At 58.2% G+C, this 23,010-nt stretch overlaps 1 protein-coding gene across 2 annotated transcripts in view; it reads right to left on the reverse strand.

Annotated features, from left to right (window-relative positions):
• Positions 1-2,666: 2,666 nt before the first annotated feature.
• TMEM184B (transmembrane protein 184B) overlaps positions 2,667-23,010 on the reverse strand; it is a 47,453-nt gene continuing 27,109 nt past the window's right edge. The window contains exons 4-9 of one of the 2 annotated variants that reach the window (XM_081822456.1): positions 12,900-12,990; positions 12,323-12,398; positions 9,509-9,600; positions 8,464-8,633; positions 7,882-8,076; positions 2,667-5,087 (exon numbers count right to left, since the gene is read on the reverse strand). In XM_081822456.1, coding sequence (XP_081678582.1) covers positions 4,846-5,087; positions 7,882-8,076; positions 8,464-8,633; positions 9,509-9,600; positions 12,323-12,398; positions 12,900-12,990 — 866 coding nt within the window. In that variant the 3' untranslated portion in view covers positions 2,667-4,845. Of the gene's footprint in view, positions 5,088-5,164; positions 5,949-7,881; positions 8,077-8,463; positions 8,634-9,508; positions 9,601-12,322; positions 12,399-12,899; positions 12,991-23,010 lie in introns of those variants that run through there. The other variant, XM_081822455.1, reaches the window with a different exon arrangement.

Consider the following 23,010-nt stretch of genomic DNA (forward strand, 5'->3'; position numbering starts at 1 on the left):
GGTGAGAATGGTAGGGTGGTGTTGGAGTCTGGGGTCTCTCTTGGCTGAAAGTCCAGCCTTCTTAGACTGGGAGGATGGGATACAGAGCGGATTAGAGAAGGGCTGTCCCGGAGAAGAGGGCTACCCCTCATTTTGTAAAGCATTTGCTCAGACCATACCCTAGCCCCTCCGCACCCTCCCAGGACTCAGGACTAGGTCTGGTTCCTATATGTGTCTCCTGGGGCTGGGAAGCTGATGCTCCCACCTCTGCTCTGGGCCTGGGGGTGCCTGGCCTTCCAAAGCTGGGAGAATCATCAGACATCACCCAGTGAAGGCCAGTTAACAGGGAAACAGGCCTCCAGCAGACAGGCCAGTGCTCAAGGCCATCTGTGCGTCGTGGCTGAGCTGGAAAAAGCCAGGTCTTTTCACTGCTGCCCTGAGATTCCAGCCAGGGTACCAGCCGGGGTTGTCAGGGGCATTGTGGCCACGGACTGGAAAGGATGATGGAAGGGCCTCCCTGGCCTGGGAGCCGCCTCTGTGAGGTAGGGGAAGAGAAGTAGAGGGCCTGAGAAGGTGATACGGATGGAAGAGATGGAAGGAGCTGGCCAAAGAGAAAGGGGACCAAGGAGGCGACCATCGACTGTGGCAGGTGGGGAGATGAGAAGACAGATCCTGAGGTCTTGCAGCCAGGAGTGGGGGTCCTGAGAAGGACCACTGTGGCTTGGGGGCTGGCCACTGCCATTGACTGCCATTGACTGCCATTCTCCTGGGGAGCCCAGCCCCAACCCTCCCGCCCTGTATACAGCTGTTTATTTATTGCACGAATCTAAGTTATTCTCCCCAGCCAGAAGCCTAGCACCCACTGTGTGGTGTGTGGTCCTGTGCTGGACTTTGTATTTTATATCTGCAAATAAATCACATTTTATCTTATATTTAGGGAAAGCCGGATGGCAACAACCAAAAAAATGTTTAAAAAAAAAAAACTTGCCCGGCCCCCAGAATTTATTTATTTTCTGACTTACAGTAAGCGAGTTATCCGCCTTCTGTATTTTGTAGACTTTCTGAATAAAGTCAAGTTCTCTTTTTCCCACAGTGACGCAGTTTAAGTCCCTGGGCTATGGGGTTTTTTTTGGGGGTGGGGTGGGGTGGGTGGGATGGGTTCTGAATGAAGGACTGAAGCTGGAGTTCTGTTTTCAACCCCAGGCAGGCCCCTCTGCTGGAGGGGAGGACTAGCTCTTGCTTGGGGCGGGGGGGTTTGGAGGGGGGTTGGTGCTAAAACCTCTGTTCTTCTGTCTGGTTCCCTGGAGCCTCCCAGGGGAAAACAAAGCCAGGAGGACAATGAAATGTAGGGTTAAATCCCTGGCATCCCTTCAGTGAATAAACAGTCCCGCCCAGAGGAAAATTCCCGGATTTAAGAGTAATCTTTCCAGCACTTTCCCACCGAGGCCTGACTTTACACAGCCAAGTAGAAAATATTTTCCCCATGTTCCGGAAGGCACAGGGAGGCCGAGAGAGAAGTGGCTTCTTCAGTCCCAGCCTGCAGGCCTAAAAGGCGACCCTGTGTCTCATCTTAGGCTCTGACTCGCTGTAATCTCAGCCCAATCTGCCAGCCCTTCGGGGACAGCCTGAAAAGGAGTGGAGGGTACAGTGGTCTGTGGGTCAGGGAAATCGGGGTTTGAATCCAGGTGTGCCTTTTTCTAGCTGTGTGGCCTCTGATGATTTATTTCTTTAGCTTCTTGCAGCCTCGCTGTACCATGAGGACCTAGGTGTGACAAGCACCGGGAGCCCAAGGGGCTGCAAGCTTTAACGTGCAGCGCAGACGTTCACAACAGCGCGCACACACGCACAAACTGCAGTGAGGGGGGTTTCTGTCTAGAGAGGTGGCGGGGCTGGGCTGAGGGAAAAGGCCACGTCTGTGGCAGCTGTGGGCTTCGAAAGTTGGGGAAGGGCCAAACCACTCGGGTTGGCTGCGCCCACTGGCCTTTCGCCCCCTCTCAGGTTGAGGCCCGCCATCCTGACCCCATCCTGGGATGCTGAGCTCAGGCCTGTGCGAAAGGGCAGCAGGAAGCCACGGGCGGGACAAGTGGAGTTTCGTGGCTGGCTGGGAAGTTCCCCGCCCACGCCGCATTCCTGAGCGCTCCTGTCAGCAGGCCAGGCCCTCCTCCCCAAAGGTGGGGTGGCCGGAAGGTGCCCTGTGTGGCCAGGCACCTGGCCTGGCAGCCCGGCGGCCCCGCAGGCCCGGCTCCAGAGGCAGGGGTGGGGGGTGGGTTCAGGGAGGCAGGAAGATAGCCTGCAAGGAGTAAGGAGCCCTGGAAATCCCTTCAAGCCCCTGGGAGACACCTGTAGGAATGGGGCTGCCCGCGTTCCGGTGGGGCCCCCTCTGGCTGGCTGACAGAAGGGGCAACGGGGCATCAACCCACTGCACACACCAGCACGGGAGGGTGGGGAGGGTGGGCCCCTTGTGACCAAAGCTGCCCCTGGGTCCCCCCGAGACCGTTCGTCCGGAGGGGAGCCTGGACCTCAGTGTCCGTCTCCGGCACTGTGCATTCCCCCATCACCTACACATCGTGCCCTGGAAGGAAGCCAGTTTCTTAGGAGACCCCTGCCCACAACCGCCAAATCCAGCCCCAAACACACACTCGGGCGGCAGGGAAGAGGAAGGAAAAAACCGCACCCACAGGCAGAAGAGATTTCAATACAATCTATATTATCTCATATATATATATTTCTCACTTTATTTGCTCACTTCTGTCACGCATTTAAAATGTCACAGAGACCAAAATAGAGCGGCTTTCTGGTGGAATTCATGGCAGTCATACACAAGATACAAAACTAGGGGACTCTGTCCTCTCATACATCATCCAGTTCGGTTTTCAAGTATTTTTTATGTACAAAGATCTACTCTATCGGGGTGGGGGAGGAGGAATTAAAAAAAAAAAAAAAAGGTTATGCATCCTAGGAAGGAAGGGTGGAGTGGGCGGGCACGCGTTCCTGGCCCCTCGACTCCGCTGGAGTCCCCCCCACCCCCGTGTCCCCCCCACAAACCATGCTAGCCAGCAAGTGCCAGGGTGGGCCAAGAACAGGGAGCAGGGAGTCGGCAGCACACTTTGGCCTGGAAGGAGAATCACACAGATTTGTGAAAGCAAAGGGGGGAGTGGGGACCGAGGATCTCAGACAGCCTGCTCCCACCTGCCACCTTCCTGGGCAGCTTGGTACCAGCTGGCCAGGCCCACCGGACAGGCCTCTGTGACCCCGGGGGGGCTGGCTTGGTCACAGGGCCAAAGGCAGCCTGGGAAGACGACTGGGGTGGAATCCCCCACCGGGCCCTTGGCACACTTCATTCCAGGAATGAAGGAAAAGGAAGAGACTCCACGGTTGAAGTTCCGGTGCCACAGGCCGGGGCCCTCCTCACCGTACCACCTTCTCCAGGCTGTTACAGCCCAAACCCAAGTGCCATCTGGGTTCCAAATGACAGAACGCTCTGCCTGTAGGAGCTCCTCCTAAGACAGTGGCCGGTGTAAGCCGGCCTGCCTGGGGGCTCTGGCCCTCGGAGGCTCCGGGTATATGGGTGTGGAGGTGAGCGAGGGGAGGGGACTGGCGATCCTGGACACCCCTAAGGCCTGTCCAAGGGTGCTTGGCCCAGCGCAGCAGGATCCTCTGAGTGCCAGGAGCTTGACAGGGGCCCCCAGGCAGTGTCTGTGGCCAGACAGACTGAGGGCCTAGGAAGGGGCAGCTTTCATATGTGACTAAGGCACAGAAGAGATGGGCCGAGGGGCCAGGCGAGGCAGGACACCAGGCCCTGTGTGGATACGGCGCCAGGGAGAGGAGTCTGGGGTCACTCCTCCCACTTCCCAGCTCCTTGCTGCACGCCCCCTCCTTCTATCCTCCCTCCCATAGGACTGTTCCTCCAGAAGCCGGTCTGACATGTGGAGACTCAGACCCTTCCCCTGAAACGGGAAGGAGAAGCCCTAGGGAGAGACCAGGACCCTGTGGAGGTTCTCATTGCTCAGCCTGGGAAGGAGGGGCTGGGAGCCGCCAACCCCTTCAGCAGCCTGGAAGCAGGGGCTCTGCCCAAAATGCTCTCCAGAAGACAGACCCCAAGTGACAGGGCAGTGTGGGCCACTGGCTGCCCTCAGCAGGCCAGGAGGAAGGGGCATGAGGCAGGCAGGCAGGGCAGCCACGGAGAGGACACCCAGGGGCCCAGGGAGCCCTGCTTGGAGAGGCCTCGTCAACAGAAGGGCCCAGATGCACCTGAGTGCCCTTCCGACGTGGGACACGTGGCTCTTGGTGCCGCTCTGGTCCTTGCAGCATGCCAGGCAGGCCTGGGTCAGGAGGGGCGGCAGGGAGCATCTGGGTTCCCTCCTGCCCCTCTGGCCCAGGGTGAGGCTAATCTAGCGTGGACAGGGGGCAAGAGGGCAGGAGCAGGCAGGAAAGAGCCCAGGTCAGAGTATTGCACGGTGTTGGGGGCAGGGCTTAAGTCTCATGGGGGAGGGGATGAGCCGCGTGGGGGCTGAGAGGGCCGCGGCTGCTGGTCCACCATGGCCACAGCTGGTCCCACCATGCCGCCGCAGGACAAGCCACAGGGGCACAGCAGTCGCGCACAGTGTCCTCTGTCCCTCGCCCGGAAGCAGGGGTGGCCTCGTATAAATATTCCTGAAGGCTCGTTGTGAGCCTGGGCGGTCCGGTCCCCTGGGCCCACAGCTTCTGGCTGTTCCTCTGGAAGCAACAGGTGAGTGTTTCTGGTCCAATAAATTAACGGGCAACGCCAAAGCTGTGCCAGGCTGCCTCCCGGCCCGCGTGCGGGGCTGGAGGGGCGCACACCCTGCCCCGGGCCAAGGTGCCAGTCCTCCCCACCAGCAGCCGCACCTAGAACTCGTCATCAGAGCTAAGCAGCAGAGTCTTCTCATTGTCGCGGGCGCCACTGAGGCTGTGGGAGCGCGAGAGGCTGTGGGCGCCGCCGCGCCAAGCGGGCCCGGGCTCCAGGGTGGACTGCTGCGTGTACTGCTGGTAGGCGGGCGAGAAGTTGTGGATGGCGTCCTGCACGATGTCGTGTGGGTTCATGGTCTCCTTGAGGCTGCTGGAGATGCTCTTCATGGGGGCGCAGCGGCCTGCAGGGTGGGAGCCCAGAGGCGGGGGGTGAGCGGCTGGGGTGGCAGGGAGCCCCTTGTCCTGGGACCGACCCCCACCCCGAGGCTGTGTCACCCAACAGAGAATGGGGTCCCGGGCACAAGGAGGCACAGGCAAAGAGATGGCTCCTCTGGCTGGGGCGGAGAGTGCAGGTGAGCAGCCCCTGGGGGGGCTGGCAAGTCTGGCTGGTGGGAAGGGACCCAGGGTGGGGAATGGAGGCCGGGAGGGCCGGGGGAGGGGCCCCGGAGAGCTAGCCCCGCCCCCTCCCCGGGGTCCCCCTTCACTCCTGGGAGCAGAGCGCACCAGAGCCTGCAGACCAGCTCTGTCAGGACAGGGTGTCTGCCGGCACCCACAGTGGGGCTGACCCGTAAATCCTCACCAGCTCCCCTCTGAGGGGGCGGAAGCCACCAGCCCTGATGCGCTTCCTCCTAACTTCCCCTCTAAGGAACTCTCCCCACCATGGGTTCAGCGGGGAGAAGTGGCCCCGGCCCCCAAAACCGAGAGGTAAGGGATAAGCCCAGGTCTTCAAATTCAAATCTGGCATGTCCTTTCCACCTTCGTGTTCTCCGCCATGGATTTCCCAGTAACACGCACTGTGCCCCCAGGACCCAGCAGGGCATAATCCAGAACACTGAGAGACCAGGACGGAAGCAGGCAAACTCTACGGGGGCAGCCCTTGGCAGACAGGGGCTCTGAGCTCCGCTGCCTGGGGGTGCCTGTGAGACAGGAACACAGAAAAGGGGCTAGGGAGAGAGGCATGCCGGTGACGGTGACCACGACTGACGTGCAGGACAGACGTGCAGACCGAGAGCAGAACCTACCGTAAGGGCCGTATGTTGGCACTGCCCGCAGCCAAACCCGGGGCAGAAGCAGGGCGGAGGGGGACAGGGGAGGGGGAGAGAAGCCAGAGAAATAGAGAAGACAAGAGACAGCTGAGTGACACCATCTGCCCACCACCGAGGCCTGCACACCGCACCAGACACCCTTCCCGCCCCCACCCAGCAGCCCCTGCGGCCCCCTCGGAGCCTGGCACCCGGGGCGGGGGGCATGTCCGCCCAGGGATAACTCCTCTCACACTCTCGTCCGGGGGCACGGGAGAACCCCCAGCAGATACCCAGGATGGTGGTCGAGGCCCCACCTCCACATCTAAGTTGGGACCCCAGCACCCCCACTTCTCTTTAGGCTTGGCTGGAATTTCTAAGCCTGTGCCGTGTGCTTTATGAACGTCACAACACTTCACAGACAAGGAAATCAAGGCTGGGGGGCAAGGGGGTGTGGTTCCCCGCACAGATCCCCCAGGAAGGGCAGCTGGGGACCCAAGCCCGACTGCAAGGCTGAGGGATTAGTGCGTCCAGCACAGAGGTGGGGTCCCACCTTTCCCCGGTAGGGCTGGGCTGGGGTCTTTGCTATAGCTGGGTTTCTGGCCACGCTGTTCTTTGCTGGGCTGGTGGTCCAGGAGCAGTGGGTGGGAAGATAAAGCCCAGGTGTCCGCTGGGCCTCTGCAGAGTCCCCATGTGCGACATTTTAAACCTCGAGGGTCCAGAGAGGGTTCTCTGCTATGGCCCTAGGCTCCAGGCACAAGGGTGACTTTCCTCAGGGCACAGGCTCTGTCGGGAGCGGGTCCAAGGGTCATCGCCCTCAACACTGAGTGGGTGCTTGCCAGATCTGGGGACCCAGAGGGAAACGGGTGGGACAGCAGCGAGGCGGCCAGCACTGGGTAGGTGTGCGATCACAAACAGAAGAAGGGGTGCTGACAGCCCTCCGCCAAGTGTGCTGGGAGAACACAGCTGGGTGCACAAGAGCCAGGCGGCCTAGCGGCCTGGAGTGGCGGCCCGTCCAGAAGGGGCCGGCAGGTCTCTTTCAGGCCAGGGAGAGAGCGCCTGAGTAAGAAGGGGAAGGAGCCGAGGGGCCCTGCTGCAGCACCCCACTCCCCAGGGCCTGTGGTGGGCCTCGGCGCTAGGCCCGGGGAAGTGGGGTTCTCGTCTGTGGCCACATGGAAGGCAGCGGCAGCAGCCTGACTCCTGGGGGGTGGCGTGTTAGAGTAGGAGCGTCCCCTCCCCAGACCCTCCCGCCTCCTCACCGGAGAAGTCATTTCAGGCATTCCTGGTCTCCTCTGCCGCCACCCCCCACCATCCCCTCTGCCCAGTAGCAGCCAGAGGCCCGGGGGAGCTGGGAAACCCCCCGCCGCCGCCGTCCAAGCCCAGACCACTCATTGTCGAGTCTCGGGGAGGGGGGCCCCAGACGTGGGACTTGGACTCTCCGGGGCGTCCTAATGTACAACTGGGGTTGCCAACCTCTTCCAACAAAGAGGAAAATGAGCAGCTGTAAAAAGCAAGCTGTTAAAAACGATGCCCATCTGAGTCTGTTTCTTAGACGGAATCCCAGATATAAAAAGATGGAGAACTTAAGAGCCGAGGGAATTACAGGATAGAATGGAAAGCCGAGTCTGGTGTGCAGAGCCCCAGGAAACCTGTTTACTCTGGGGTCTCTGTCCTGACCTTCCCGTGGGGCTCTCCAGACTCCAGGCCTGCTGCAAGAGTCAGGTGGGCTCAGCTGCTGGGACCTCCCCTACCTCACCCCCCCGCAACCTTGTGTTGGGGGTGCAGGGCAGGAGAGCCTCGACCTGCGTGGACCCTTTCCCACCAGCGGGCAGGAGACACCTGGGCTGTCACCACCTGTTGGACACTGGGTGGCAGGAGGGCCATGGGGCAGGGCCAGGGAGGGCTTCTCCTGCTGGGGTGGGGGTGGGGGGGTCTCCAGGCTGCTGGCTCGTACCTTGCGCATCCAGCCGCTTGTCAGCGTAGACCTTGTAGGTGAAGGCGTGCCGCAGGGCCAGAGCTGCGAAGAACATCTCCACACAGATGATGAAGTCCTGGTAGCCGGCGGCCACGGTGCCCTCGCCCACGGACACGCGGGCTGAGTGGATCTTGGGGATGGCCCCACACTTCTCCAGGATGGCCAGGAGCATGCCTGGAAGAGGAGGCGTGGGCATGGGGCCCTAGACTGGACCCCTATCCTGTTGCCCTTTCCTCATGCAGCAGCCCTCCAAATGCCACCCCCACCAGCAAGGACGGCAGTGGGGTCCATGACTGCTCCGGTAGGGTTGGGATGCCAACACCAAGCTGAGGCCTCTGGGAAACCCCACTCCGCTAGCTCCTTGCTGGACGCCAACACCGGGGGTCCCCTGGGTCCCCCGCCCATGAAGCAGCCCCACAGAAGGTCCCCCATGGCTCCTGTGAAAGGTCCCTGAGGGCCTAGACTTCATGCCCAGGAGGCTCCCGGTGGACAGAGGTCTGGGCTCTAGGCTGGGATGGCCCAGGGACAGCATGGGCCTCAGGGGCCTGGGAAGAGGCTCACCTTGCCAAAAGGAGAGAAAAATGACGGACTTGACCATGAAGAACTTGAGGACGGGGCTGTAGGGGCTAAGCAGGTCCCGGGTGGCAAAGTAGAAAAGGAAGAGGGCGTAGAGGGCCAGGCTGACGGAGATGTTGTAGATGATGGTCACGTAGAGGTAGCCGCTGGTGACACTGTGGGAACGGGGAGTGTTCTCTGGCTTGGACAGAGCCTTCGGAGGGACAAGAGGCCTCCCTCCCGCCTCTGCCCTGCCAGTCTGCCAACCCCCATGGCTCTCAGCAATGCTCCCCAAGCAGTGCTCCACGAGCCACTGAAGAAAGGGATCCAAGTGGCCAAGAAGCAGGGGGTGGAGGGGAGGTGTGCGAGGGTGTGCGCCCGCGGTGAAGGTCAGCCCTGCCGCCTCTGCTCTGGTGCCCAGGCTCCTGGTGGGGACATAGACATGGAAGCCACTAGGACCAGGGGTGGGGAGCTCAGCCCGATGGTCCGGCAACAGGTGTGAGAATAACGTAGAGCGTGGCTCTGCTCTTTTCTCTTGATCCAAGTCATGTCCCCCCTGAGCCCCCGTTTGCTCACCTGCCCCGGCAGGGCTGTCACGCGGGGGGTGCAGGCGGTATGCGCCAAGTGTCTGCAAGCTCGGGGCCTGGATACACGGTCACTTTCACTAACTCCCAAAACAAAAGGAAATCTACACGGGAGAAGCCTTCTGCCTGGGGACTCAAGACAGGCCTCTCAGGGCTCTGACCTTCTTGCTCCCTGCCCTGGGGGTGGTCACTATCCCTTCTGGGCCCACCCCTGGGGCACCAGTCTGTAGGCGGGGCCAAGTGGGATGGTGGTCACCGCCAGGCTTGGGCCTTGCAACTCAGGGGTGCAAGGAGGCGTGAGGAGGGCCGGGCCGGGCTCGGCGTCCCCTCGGAGGAAGGTCAGGGGCATGGGGCCGGTCTGCAGCCACCCCCTTCCCTAAGGCGGGGGCATCAGCCTCTGGGCAGGGCCACCAACTCCCGCGCTGACACTCCTCCCCTCACGCCTGTCGGGGCGACCCTCTGCTTACTCAAAGTCACCATCCCGGTACTTGCCGAAGGCCTGGAGGACCACAGTGCTGACAGCCATGAGTGGCTTCACCACGCAGAACTGCAGGGTGGCCTGGTGGGGGAGAAGGTCAAGAGTCGAGGACGAGCAAAGAAACTGTGTGACAAGCACCTCCTCTGGCCCGCTGGGCCTGTGCTGGATGCTGAGGGGCCGGGGAGAGGGGGCCCGATGTCCTGCCCCGAGGGGACCGCCGTCGGCAGGGAGAGACAGAATCTGTTAGAGGACAGCCGCGCAATGCAGTCGTGCGCACAGACGGAAGGAGGGAGGCAGGCAGGCAGGCAGGCCGGCCGCTGGAGGGGTCAGCAGGAACATGCCAGAGACACAACAGGGACAAGCAGAGGGAGGAGCTCCTACCAAGACCGAGCGGCCAGGAGCGGACGCGGGCAAGGGGGTAGACGCTGGTGATGGACGGCAGCAGGAAGGGGGCCAGGGTCCTGCTCGAAGCCTCCTCCCGTCCTCCTTGTCCACCCCCGGGTCTCACTGGGGCTGGAGGGGACCCCACATCACAGGGCTGAAGAACACAGCAGTGTCTTCTGGAAGCTCTCCCCTCTCTATGTGTTCAATAAGGGCCTCCCCTGGCCCGCTCAGCCACTGGAAGAATTCCTGAACCAGGTTCTCACAGTGCCCTCCAGAGGCTCCAGCAAAGTCAAGGACCACCCACGGTGCCCATAAAACCAGCAGAAACACCATGCTCTTGAGATCAATACATCTAAGCCACAAGGCCCCTTCTGTGGAGGGGGGAGCAGCTTTAAAAGGCTGAGCCAGTGTGGCTTCAAGTCGGGCAAGGACCCCGGGGCAGAGAAAGTAACCTGTTGAACCCAAAGTTTCTGCCCCGCCGGGGACCTGAGCGCAGTTTGTGGGGAGTCCCGGGGGGCCTGAGCTGCGTGGAAGCACGTGTGATGGGGGTGCAATGCTGCCCCAGCAAACCCCCCCAAACTCCCCGGCCCCACCACCCACCTTGAGGGAGCGGGACCAGTATCTGGGGAGAAGGGAGGAATCGCAATCTGCGCACCGTGGGCGCTAAGAGCCTGTCAACAGGCTGCTGCCGTCCCAGTCAGTGGGGCACACAAGAGCCCCCCAACAAAGTACTGTTATAGGTGAGGAAACCGAGGCACAGAGAGGCTGAAGTGGCAGCAGAGTCCACATTAGCAGGCCCCACAGCCTTCACCTAACCACTGCCCTGGATCGGGTCAGAAATCAGGCAGTGGTTCCCAAGCCAGGCTGGACATCAGAACCACTGGTGGAGCTGTAAACACGACCCAGCACCCAGAGCTCCATGCCAGACCTTCTTCATCAGGCTGCGGGGGAGGGGGGAGTTGGCTGACCAGAGAATGCGTACTGTGAACCAGCTCTCCAGGAGATTCGGATCCTGGGGGGGGCCCTGGCCCAGGCTTTCTCACTCAGGAGGGCTCTCTCCCGAGGAAAAGGGGTGCAAAGGCTGCTTTTATCCTCTGTCCTCTTACTACCTCTCCTTGGCCCTTCCAGAACAGCAGCAGGACATCCGAACCCACGGGGCCTGGGAATCATTTATAACCAGGCTATGCAAGCTAGTGATCATGGGATCAAAACTTTGTACATAATACACTCATCAAGGAAGGCAGTGAGTCACAGCTGGGCCCAGGGCGGCTGAAAGGCTGGTAAACAAAGGCTCTGGAAGGCCCCACCCACCCTGACCCCAGGACACTTTTCACTCTTTGCCTCCAGGCCCAGGAGGGACATTGTGAATGGAGGAACGCCCAAGGGAAGGCAGAGCGGGAAGCAGCCGCCTGTGGTGTAGACCTGGTCCGTCCAGGTAGGTGCTTTGTGTGGGTGCCCACGCTGCCGGCAGTGGCTCCGCACAGAAGGGAGTAGAAAGGCCAGCCCTCTGGTGGCCACGGTGATCAGCTGTGGTTTTCATTTCCCCTTGTGACTACTCTTGGTGACGCCGGAGGGGCTGCCAGAGGTCCTGGCACACGGAGGAGACTGGGCTGAGGTCGACCACCAGCAGGGCGTGGCACGTCAGACTCAGACAAGAGTGGGCTCCGCGCCGGTCTGTGCTGACTGCTTCCCATCCATCACGCCACCCGGGCCTTAGACCATCCCTTGAGATACGTATCGTTTGGCCTACTTTACAGAAGAGGAAACCAAGTCAGGCTCAGAGAGGTTACATAACTTAGCCAAGGCCACCCGGTCAAGAGGGAAAGCTGAAAATCAAACTCCGATGGTCAGACACCCGGGCCCATGCGCTACACCACAACCCCACACCGCCTCCGCCCAGGCTCCTTGAGACCACAGGGGAGGCAGCCGAGGAAACTGGAAGCTGGTGGACTGCCGGCTGGGAAACGGGGAACAGGCCAGAGACCCCGCAGGCCCGTCTTGGCAGGGAGCTTTCATGCAGAAGCCCTCTGGCCTCTAGCTGCAGCCGATGAGGGGTTTCAAGCTGAGATTCTAGAATCCCCATGCACTTCCTGATACACACACACACACACCCCCCCCCCTAAGACCTGCCTGGCCGAAGTGAGCAAAGGTACGGGACCACCTCCTGCCCAGGGCTGCCACAGACCCATTTAGGACACCTGCTGCTGCCCCTTGGAGCACACTCTGCTAATGCACGTGCATGCCTAACAGCGTGGGGAGTGGTGCTCGGGCTTTAGGGTACTTCACGGGATATGGGAACGCCACAAGCAGGGTCCTCCGGGCCCTACGCCCGCCTCTGCCACTGGACGAGCAGGGGCAGCACCAGGCTCCGGGGCCCTGGCCTGCACCTCTTGACCAGGGCAGGTGCAGGGACACATACCTGCTTGCAGAACCGCAGGAACCCAATGGAGTAAGTCTTTCCCCAGAGGCAGCACGTGCCGTACATACAGCTGGACCTGGAAGAGACAAGAGAAGAAGAGGTTGGTAGGCAGAGAGCCAGGATTCGGGAAAGGTGGGGCTGGGGGAGGCCACCCTCCCTCACATCCACACAAGCCTGGGTAGAGCGGACTGGGCTGGGAACGGGACACAGATCCCAGGCAGCCTTCACCTGGAGGCCAAGCACTCGGGGAGAGTTTGCTCGTGCAGGGAGGGCATGAGGGAGCAGGGCTCCACCGGCCCGGGGGGCAACAAACCAACTTGCCAAGTACTGAATGGAAAGAGAGCAAGAGGGAGAAACAGGCAGACAGGAAGGGACAGGAAGAAAAAAGAGCAAGAACCGGCGAGGCCGTCCCCACGTCCCCGTGAATGGCGCCCCTCAGGAAGTGAGGAGAGGCACGACAGGGCCTGGTTACGGGCAGAGCTGGTCTGTGTGTCTGGCTGACACCAGCACAGCTCGAAGAACGTCAGGCCCAGGAAACGGGGTGGTGTGGGAGGCTCCGGGGAGACTTCATACTCACTCGATGGGCTTCCCTCTGATCTCCGACATGATGGAACTTTCTCCCCCGAGGTATTCATAGCACAGGCTCAGGAAATTATAGATGACCAGGGCTGTGGAAAATGTCCAGAGAAAACCACTCAAATCAACAGGATGGGTAAACAGATGGTGGAATTCTAAACAGCAATGGGAGTGAAAGCACCACAGTCATGGGGCCTCAGGGACGCAAGGACCCACACAGCGAATATTCCACTTGTCACCAAAATCAGGCAAAGCGAAGTCATATTGTGTAGCATACGCGTACACAGGCGGCTGCTCACACCGTAAAGCAACACAAGGAGGTGGGAAGCACAAAGTTCCGGATCGCATGGGGGCATGGGGCCGGGCTCGTTGGGGGCTGGGTGTGTGTGTGTGTTATGGATCGGACTTTTACAACAAAACAGTAAAACATTCTCTAGAGGGATCTCCGGGCTCGCTGGGGGCTGGGTGTGTGTGTGTGTGTGTGTGTGTGTGTGTGTGTGTGTGTTACGGATCGGACTTTTACAACAAAGCAACACAAGGAGGTGGGAAGCACAAAGTTCCGGATCGCATGGGAGCATGGGGCCGGGCTCGCTGGGGGCTGGGTGTGTGTGTGTGTGTGTGTGTGTGTGTGTGTGTGTGTTACAGATCGGACTTTTACAACAGAACAGTAAAACATTCTCTAGAGGGATCTCAGTAGAAATTTTCGGCAGGAATGAGACAGGAGAACCTTTGTCCATTCAACCACTTAGAGTGGCAGGTTGGTGTGCACACCACTGGAGGCTCCGGGGGCAGGTATGAAGGTGCACCAAATAGCGCACAAATGTGTGGGGAAGCCGGGCCAGCCCCCTCTGGATGCGGCTCCGTATCACCACAGACACACAACTCTGCCACAGCGATGGCCAGCACCGAAGTATGTTATAAATACAGCAATCTGCTGTGAGCGGTCTCCCGGTCAAAGGATTTCTGCGGGGTCAGCAAGATGAAGGCTGCGGCCTGCAGGGCGCTGGGAGCACAGGGACATGGGGGAGCAAGGATGGGGAGAGTGGAGAGCAGGAGGAGTGCAGCAGAGGGTGCAGGAGGAAGGGCAGGCCGAGAGCATGGGAACTCAAGAGCGTCCAGCAAAGGAGTGAGGGTCCAAATGGGGTCAGCGGACAGGAAGGGCAAGGGAGGAACCAGCGCCCCTGCAGACAGAGGGCTCCTTCTCATCTGACCCTGCTGTCCCCCTGAAGCACAGAGGCCTTCAAGGTTCCCGGTACAGCCCTGAGCCTGGCATTCAAGATTTTTCCAGAGTGACTTGGCCCCTGCCCACCCCTCACATGGCCTTCCCGGCAACTAGATGCCCCTCTTTCCCAGCAGGTTATGATGCCCCCTCTGTGCTTTTCCCTTTGCTGATCCCACGGCCTGGGCCGCCCTTCCCTCCGTGTCACTGGTGCCCGTGAATCCTGTGAGACCCCCTGAGAAGTCTCTGGCCCCTACATGGAGGCTGGTGCGTTCTCACCCAGGGGATCGCTGATCTGCAGACGCTGTGCAGTGCTTCCTGCCCTGGAGCGTGGCTCGCACGATACCTGACTGCTCTCTCGGGACTGTGGCCCCTGGAAGGGGGCCCACCTCTTCCCCAGAGCACAGCCACAGCACTCGGCACGTACCAGGCACACCATGAACGGGGGACTACCTTGAACTGGAGCGCACACAATCCTGCTGACAGAGCTATGGGCGAATGCTGGCCTTCAGTGATTTGGAAAGGAATATTTTTGGGGTGCTGTATACCTAACCTATTACGGGCTCACACCTCCAGCTAGGGTGGGGGGCCCCAGGTAGCACCCTGTACCAACACGGCCCACAGCACCTACCACACTGTGCTGCGACCATCCCCCTACAGACATATAGTAGAGGGTTTGCCCCCGATTAGCTGGGAGCCTCTCTGTGCCTCAGTCTCCCTATCTGTTATATGGGGACAACAGAGGTACCTACCTTGCCAGGGGGGTTGAGTATGCAAAGTACTCAGAAGAGTGGCTGGTGCCATTTATCTGCTGGTCTTCCTCAGGGGCCACCGTCCCTTGATGGGGCTGACGACTATGGACGCTGCCTGCCTGGCACGGAAGCAGCTCAGGAAATGGGGGGCCTGCGGCAATCTCCGCTGAGCTCCAAAGCACTCTTCAGTGACAAGAACTTTGGGGCATCGGGGGGGGGGGGGGGAACGGCATCAAGCCAAATCTGATGTCAGCCTGCTGATAACCTTTGTCTAAAACCACATGAGGCCAAGTAGAATGGACGTGCCCATTCCAAGCCGGGTCCAGCTACACTGGCCAGTGGTACTTTCCAAAGACGGCCACACCCTGGGACACTGGCTCCCGTCTGCGGGGACATAGGGTCTTCCTCCCTCCCTTTGCATCGGGGGGACCGGCGTGACCACAGCATAAGTGCTACTCCAACGGGGCGCCTGGGTGGCTCAGTCGTTGGGCATCTGCCTTCGGCTCAGGTCATGATCCTGGAGTCCCGGGATCGAGCCCCGCATCGGGCTCCCTGCTCGGCGGGGGGCCTGCTTCTCCTTCTCCCACTCCCCCCTGCTTGTGTTCCCTCTCTCGCTGTCTCTCTCTGTCAAACAAATGAATAAAATCTTTAAAAAAAAAAACAAGTGCTGCTCCAAGACATCTGACGCTGAGCTTAGAGGCCTCTTTCCTCTGGTTCTTTCTCTTGAGATGCCTGCCCTTGGACGCAGCCCCCATGCTTCAAGGAAGCCCAAGCCAGCCCATGTGGAGAGACTCCCCAGAGTGGCTCGTGCGGGAGGAACCGAGGCCCCTGCTGATGCCAGCAACAAGTGCCAGACGCACAAGCGAACCAGACTTCAGACCCCACCCCCAGCCGAGGGTCCCCCAGCGGAGGCCCAGATAGCAGGGCAGAGGGACGGACTATCCGCACTGTGCCCGGTCCAAATTCCTGGACTGCACTATCCATGAACAAAAGAAATGGTCGTTTTACACTAGTCTGCTTGGGGTGATTATTTATGCAGCCGGAGGAAATGTATACATGCACGTGTGTGGGTGTGTGCTGGTACGTCTATCTACATAACGTGTGTACGTATATACATGTGTGTGTGTTATATGCACATATATAAGGGGTGTGTGTATATACTTGTATGTGTATATGATCTAAAACCACTCCTGGAGTTCCCAGGACATGCCATGAGCTCTCACACTCCGTGCTAGCATGTTCTGGTGCCTCTGCTACCTCCCAGGGGCAGGCCCTGCTGAGACGCCAGCTCTCCCTTGCCAATCCTCTGTCCACTGCCAGGCTCGCTCCACGCACCACAGTCCCGCTGTTGATCCGACCGATCCTTCCCGTACAGGGGGCAGCATCATGAAGCGAGAAGCCACAGACCCTGGATCCACACTGCCAGGGTGTCCGGATGGTGGCTCCACCACCTTGGAGCTGTGTGACCTCAGGCAGGCGTCTTAAGTGCACTGGGCCATGGTTTCCTCACCTATAAGCCAGGAATAACAGCAGCTCCTTCCTTGAGGAAAGGGGGGACGTGGGACTCCTTTGCTAATAAGGCTGAGCTCACACTGAGCTCACAAGCCACGGTGCGTTACCTGGTGTTCTTTCCAGACTGTAAACTCCTTGCCGGTAGGGACTGAGGCCTACCCCCGACTACCAGAGGGCCTGGCACTTTCACGCAATCAACACAGAAGGAATGAACAGACAGACATAGGCCTTAACCCGGGGTGAGGCTTGGAGAGGCAGGGCAGGCACAAGGCCCGCACTCCGTCCGCGCCCACGGAGCCCACCTTTCCGCAGGCTGCGCAGACCAAACACCGGTCCCTAAAGACAAAACTCTCAAGAGAAGCCACAGGGGCCAAGGTTCATCAGCCCCCTTGTCCGGAACTGCCCTCCCAAGCCAGGCCGTCTTGCAAGCCACGGCCGAGCATCCTTTCCTGTGCCACGACAGAAGTCAGCACCCTCCTGAGTTACGGGGCCGAGCACTCTATCCCTATCCAGCTCTGCATTCAACTGGCCAGGATCATCCCACTGTATCCATCTCAGTTCAAGGCTCTTGACCTTTTCCCAGTGCCTCAGGCCCAGCCGGTCCCTAAGATACCGACTGCTGACAGTTTCCTTTAAAGAATCGTTAGTGAATCAATAGCGCATTCTCAGAGAAGGGAGACAAGACAGACTCTCCTTGAAATGACTCAAAGAGCCCACATCGGCCGGCACCCACTGACCATCTAGACAAATCAATCCCCTCCTAGGAAATTACAGAGCCAGGCAAAACACTACCCCCACCCCAGCAAGGCTGTTTACAACACACAACTCAACACACACTTCGGGAAGAAGCATGAAGACACGCGGCCCCGGGCACGAGAAGAACAAACATGCCGGTTGGAGGCCAGCGGTGGAGTGCAGTTCTTGGCCAGCAGCTTGTTGCCTGACTGCCCCTCTGACCACAGCTCCAGGCTGCTCCCCTGAGAGGCCCCAGAGACAAAGAATGACTCTCTGCCTCCCTATGTACTAACCACAGCTTGTGTGCTAGGCTCTGTGCTAGGCCCAGTGGATACATGAGTGACCAAGGGACCCACCAACCAGGCCCTCCGGTCTGGACAGGAGCATCCAGCAGGAGGGAAGGGATGGTCCTTCTCTCTCTCCTGCCCTGGGCAATAGAACTTTCTGTTCCATTCTAGATACCCAATCTTAAAGATTTATTTATTTATTTATTTTAGAGGGTGGGGAGAAGAGGTGCAGAGGGCAAGAGAGAATCTCAAGCAGATTCCCCACTGAGCGCCGAGCCCAATATGGGGCTTGATCCCAGGATCCTGAGATCATGACCTGAGCCAAAGCCAAGAGTCAGATGCTTAGCCGACTGAGCCACCCAGGTACCTCCCCAGATACCAAATCTTTTTTTTTTTTTTTTTAAGATTTTATTTATTTGACAGAGAGAGAGGGACAGAGAGGGAACACAAGCAGGGGCAGAGGAAGAGGGAGAAGCAGGCTTCCCGCAGAGCAAGGAGCCCAATGCGGGGCTTGATCCCAGGACCCCGGGATCATGACCTGAGCCGAAGGCAGATGCTCAATGACTGAGCCATCCAGGCGCCCCTCCCCACCCCCCGCAGATACCAAATCTTAAATGGACTAGGAACAAATGCACAAAATCAGGAGCAACAGACCAAGATGGGAGATGAAATGAGCATCGTACTGGAGCCTTAAGGCCTGGAGAAAAGACATTAGGGTCACTCTCTTCATATAAGGGGCACGACCTTATCCAGAGGGTCAGACAGGACCCACCTGGTCCCGGAGGCAGATCCTAGGCCTTCAGCCTAATATAAGAAACAACTGCCAACAGGCCATCTTCAGAGATGAAAGGTAGTAAGCTCTGTGCTGGGGGGGAGCATGCAATCAGAGGCCGAGGGGCCTCTTAGCAGACATTATACAGGGGTTCTGAGAGTCTGAGTCTTTACAGGTCCCTTCTGACCCTGAGACTTGAGGCCTTCCTTCCTCACTGGCAGCATCTCTAACCCACAGCTGCCCGACAGGAGGCTATAGTTCAAGAGGCTGCCGTCCACCCAGCCTCCCACCTGTGCCCCTGCAATGGGCACCCGTAACAGCACAGCCCCGAGGAGCCCCCAGGGCATCAGAGAGGATCCACCAAGAAGTGTGCTCCGGCCGTCCCTGCCAACAGCTCCCGGGGTCAGGAGTCCTCACCAAGCTCCCCGCTACAGGTCAGACAGGCACATCTGTCTGTTCGTTCAATAACCCCTCCCTGGACGCCTGGGGTGGGCCACGCTCTGGGTGCAGAACCTCGGTGACCCTGGGTGCAACTGGCCATTCCAAGCTCGCTTCCTCCACGTGCCTTCAGCACCTACAGCTGGCCCCTGGGCCTGGCCTTCTCGGCGCACACAAACACTTTGGTCATCTGGAAAGATGTGGGGCCATTCCACGTGGCAGGTAATTCGAGGATGAGCCCAGAAAACTTAATTTTGACTACTCTGGATGGAAATCTTCTGTGCTCAGTCAACAGGGGCCTCAGAACATGCTTCCCCCTCTTTTTCCGGGATCACCAGGGACAGCAGCGGACACAACGGGCCACAGCCCTGGTGGGCCGGGGGGTCTGCCCTGAGCTGCTTCAATCCCTCCTCCCTCATGGCCTGTCTGCCCTCTTGATCCCCGATCCTGCCTATTGCTGCTTCCTGCCACCCAGATCACTGTTCCTGACACCTCTTCTGATTGGTTTCCTCTCAATACCTTTCTTCATTCGGACGGACTGAGCTCTCGGAAGGGCCAGCTCTGTCGGCGACGGGGCCAGTGGCGGCACCCCGGCCTTTGGGTCTCGTGCGGCCCTGTGTCTGTGACCCTCAGCTGGGTTCCATTTATCCCGGCTTGTCCTCTCTCTCTGCCTTGGAAGATGCTTCACTTTGGGCCAGATTCCAGGCAGCGAGGCTTGTCCAAAATCTGAAGCGGGGTGAAGGCAGCCTCCTTCTTTAACTGTTTCATGTAAACTCTCCCTTCGTAGCCAGAGCTCACGCTCTTCCATGGGAGGACGCCGGTCTGCCCTCCTCCACCCGACCCGACACGAGCCATTCTGGGGACCCAGAGACCCAGGGCTGCGTCTGGCCTCTGACAGGGACACCCTAGGTAATCTTAAGTTTCTTAGCCTACTCACATTCTTTTTTTCACGAGAACAAAGTGGGGATGATAATACATCCACCAGCTACCTGGGAGATGAGAATGAGCTAACAGTAAGGAAAAATATGCGGAAAAGCAAACACCACACAAACGGTATTCACAACACGGTGCCTGTGTGAAGCCACAGTTCAGTCGGTCTCCCTCCTCTGAACTCCGGCCCTCTGTATCCCCCTGACCACAGAGCTCCCCGGGGCTGTCTCAGAGATGTCTCTAGGGGCTACCCCTCGCCCTGAGCACCATCAGACGCTCCCTGCATGCAGGTGGCTCGATCGGCCCTCCTCCGTCTACCTGCCCCGATGGCTCGTCCTCGCGCCATGTGGATCACAGCCCTTGTCAGATGGTAGAAATGGGACCCTGGGTGAGCCGCTTACTTGTCTGAGACTCAGCCCCCTCCTTAGAAGACAGCACTCCTGCCACCAAAAGGCAGGGCTTAGTACTACTCACTACCCCCCTTCCCTGCTGAAAGGTGAACAAATGGGGGGGATGGGCACAAGCCTTTGCGCACAAGAGGGACAGCACCAGGGGCAGCAGACCAGAGATGCTGACCATAGCTCTGGAAGATGCAGTGTGGTCACTGACCCAGGGAACGGGGGGAGCCAACGAGAACCCTGGGAAACCCCAAAACCAGACGCACCAGGCAGTCCTGAGGGCTGAGGGTGCGAACGGGAACCTCAGCTCCAAGTCTCCACGCGGAGCTACTGGGTTTTCACTCTCAAGACAGTTGAGACAGTTCTGTCCTCAGAGAACATGGCTCAGCTGAGGGCAATGAGGACATGTGCACAAAGTGGACGAGGCCTGAATGCCCCATCTGCTCCCTCAACTCAGCCTGCCCAGCTTTTGCCTCCCAGGCTGGAGATGAGAACGTTATTCTCCAGGGAAATAGGCCCAGAATCAAAAGGTCCTCATTTGGTGCCTGCCCCTGTCACTGCATAAAACTGGCAGGGTCACATCACGTGCCCCGTCACCCAGATGGGAGGCCCAGCAGTTTTGAGCCCCATTCTTAAACACAAAAATAGCCAAGGACACTAGACATTTGAGGAGAGCTTCCGACACAAAGGTCAAAGACCAAAGCCAACAGACGAAAGGAGCTCAGGAGGCAGAGATAACGCAGGGAGCAGAAGAAAACTGTAATTAGCATCCCCAGAAAGAGAAGAGGAGATACTCTACCCAATACCAAGAACGGGGGCTCAAAACAAAAAAGGACAGGGAAGAGGTCCTGACATTCTACAACATGATAAAACAAAAAACAAAAACAAAAGACCTTCGATACAGAAGCTCAAGGGTAAAGATTTAAAAAAATAAATAAAGCTCCTGGAAAGCAGAGCAAAAAAAGAGTTGGAAAATTATAAAGAAAATGTGAGGCTCCATCCAGAAGTGCAACATCCTACAACAGGAATTCCAGAATGGCAGGATAAAGTGGAGGGGAAGAAATTATGGAAGAAACATATAAGAAAATTTCCCAGAACCTCAGGACAAAGGATCAGACTCTAGCAGACTTTCCCAAAACAACACTGGAAGCTAGAAGACAGGGGAAAACATGCCTTCAAAATTCAGAGGGAGGATGATTTCCAACTTAGAACTGAATTCCCATCAAACTCCAAATAGGATAATATAGTAAAAATATTTGAAGGTAATTTTCAGATTGAAAAAAAAAACAAAAAACCCAGAACTCTCATGCTTGCTTTTTGCCATGAAGCTCCTGGAAGATATGGACTGACCAAAAAGGGAGAGCAAACCACAGACGAGGAAAAAAACGGCATCCAGGGAACAGGTGATTCAGCACAAGAGAGGTGAGCAGGCGTCCCAGGATGATGGTGAGGAGAAGACCAAGAGGCCAGAAAGCAGCCAGACCAGAGCAGGAAGACCAGGGCTCGGGGGAGACCCAGAGCTAACAGATACGCCCATGTGTCTGACGGCGCGGAGAAGGGTTTCTCTCTTCTAGTCAATTAAAGCATTTGGGAATAAATTAATGATAGATACACAGAAAGCAGAGCGAACCCAAAAGCAAGGTAAGCAATAACCAGAGGAAAACAAAAAGTTACACAGGGAAATGTCGGCCTGGGACACTACAGGGTTCAGCTCTGATCAGTATTTACAGACAGGTGATAATGCAAACACTGAACACAGACTGAGAAAAACTGTGGTCTAGTCACAATGAAAAGATGAAGAGAGAATTCTGTGTGTGTGTGTGTGTATGGGGTTGGGGGGAAGATACCTAAGTCAAAGCTTTCTACAACTGGAGGTCACTATGGAACCCTATCTGAAATTGAAAAATCGAGAACCAAGAGTATAAGCATATTTTTAGGTTATTCTAGGAAAAAAAAAAGTTTAAAGAGTTGAAAATACAATGAACTTGGGAGTGAGGAAGAGTTAGGGCGATTTCGTGTTTCAACTGTGTGCACTAGTACCTGAATGAGAGTAAAATTTAGTTGTAATTTCGTCAAAGAGAAAAACAAATGTTTGCGCGGCGCCCAGCGAGAGCCCGGCTGCCCGGCTCTGCAATCGGGGTCCTCCAGCACAGCCTGGCTCCTGATCTCCCTTCTGCCCCTCCCGGGTCTTGGGACACCAAGAAGGAAGGGTGGGGTGGATTGGGAGGGGAATGAAGGGGGGGGGCTCTTTTTTAATTTTAAGGGAAGACCCTCCATCCCCAACTCTGCAGGGGCAGGTCCTGCAGATGAAAGGACAAGGGGAGGGGGTCCCAGATGCTGAGCAGAGCTGCAGAAAAGGGCGAGGCGAGGGCCAAGCCCACCAACTCAGACACGAAAAGCTGGTGAACTCTGGGGCAGCCTGAACTCCCCTGCAGCTGCTGTGCTGTTTGTAAACTCCCTGGGAGAGGCGGAGAGGCCAGGGGATAACAGTGTTGCTAGGAGACATGCTTAGCAGGGAGGCAGACTTCTTACCAGGACCTCTAAGTGGACCAAGAGGAAGGTTGGGACAGGTGGGGCCTGAACAAAGAGGCTTCTGGAGTGGGGGGACCCAGCCAACCATCTGCTGCCGCCTCTGGGGCACAGAGTGAGGATAGTACAGACCGTGCCCCACTTTGCCAGGCACCCCGGTCTTCGGGCCCCACAGAGAAGGGAGACCACACAGGAGAGGATCCTCCTTGGCAGGGAATAGCTCTGTGCTTCTGAGGGAATCAGTGGGCAGAGGCTGCTCCTGGGCCCCCATTTGCGACTGGCAACATGACTGGAAAAGGATTCTCAACACTCGTGAGTGCAGCTCCCCAGAAACCCAGAAGTTTCCCTGGACCCTGCTGCCTCCAGGGACATCAGGCATTAGAGCCCCAGTTCCGCCCAGAGCAGGTCCCCACCTGGCCTCAGTATTCTCACCCGGCAGAGCCAAGCAGGGAACCCAGCTGGGAGTTCGATGAGGCCCCCTGCGAATGTAAGGTGCACAGCAGGTGTGTGATAAAGTCCCTTATTCATTCAGAAATTCTG

This window comes from Leptonychotes weddellii, chromosome 5 (assembly GCF_054177405.1).
Source record: "Leptonychotes weddellii isolate Sample4059 chromosome 5, ASM5417740v2, whole genome shotgun sequence".
Taxonomy (NCBI): domain Eukaryota; kingdom Metazoa; phylum Chordata; class Mammalia; order Carnivora; family Phocidae; genus Leptonychotes; species Leptonychotes weddellii.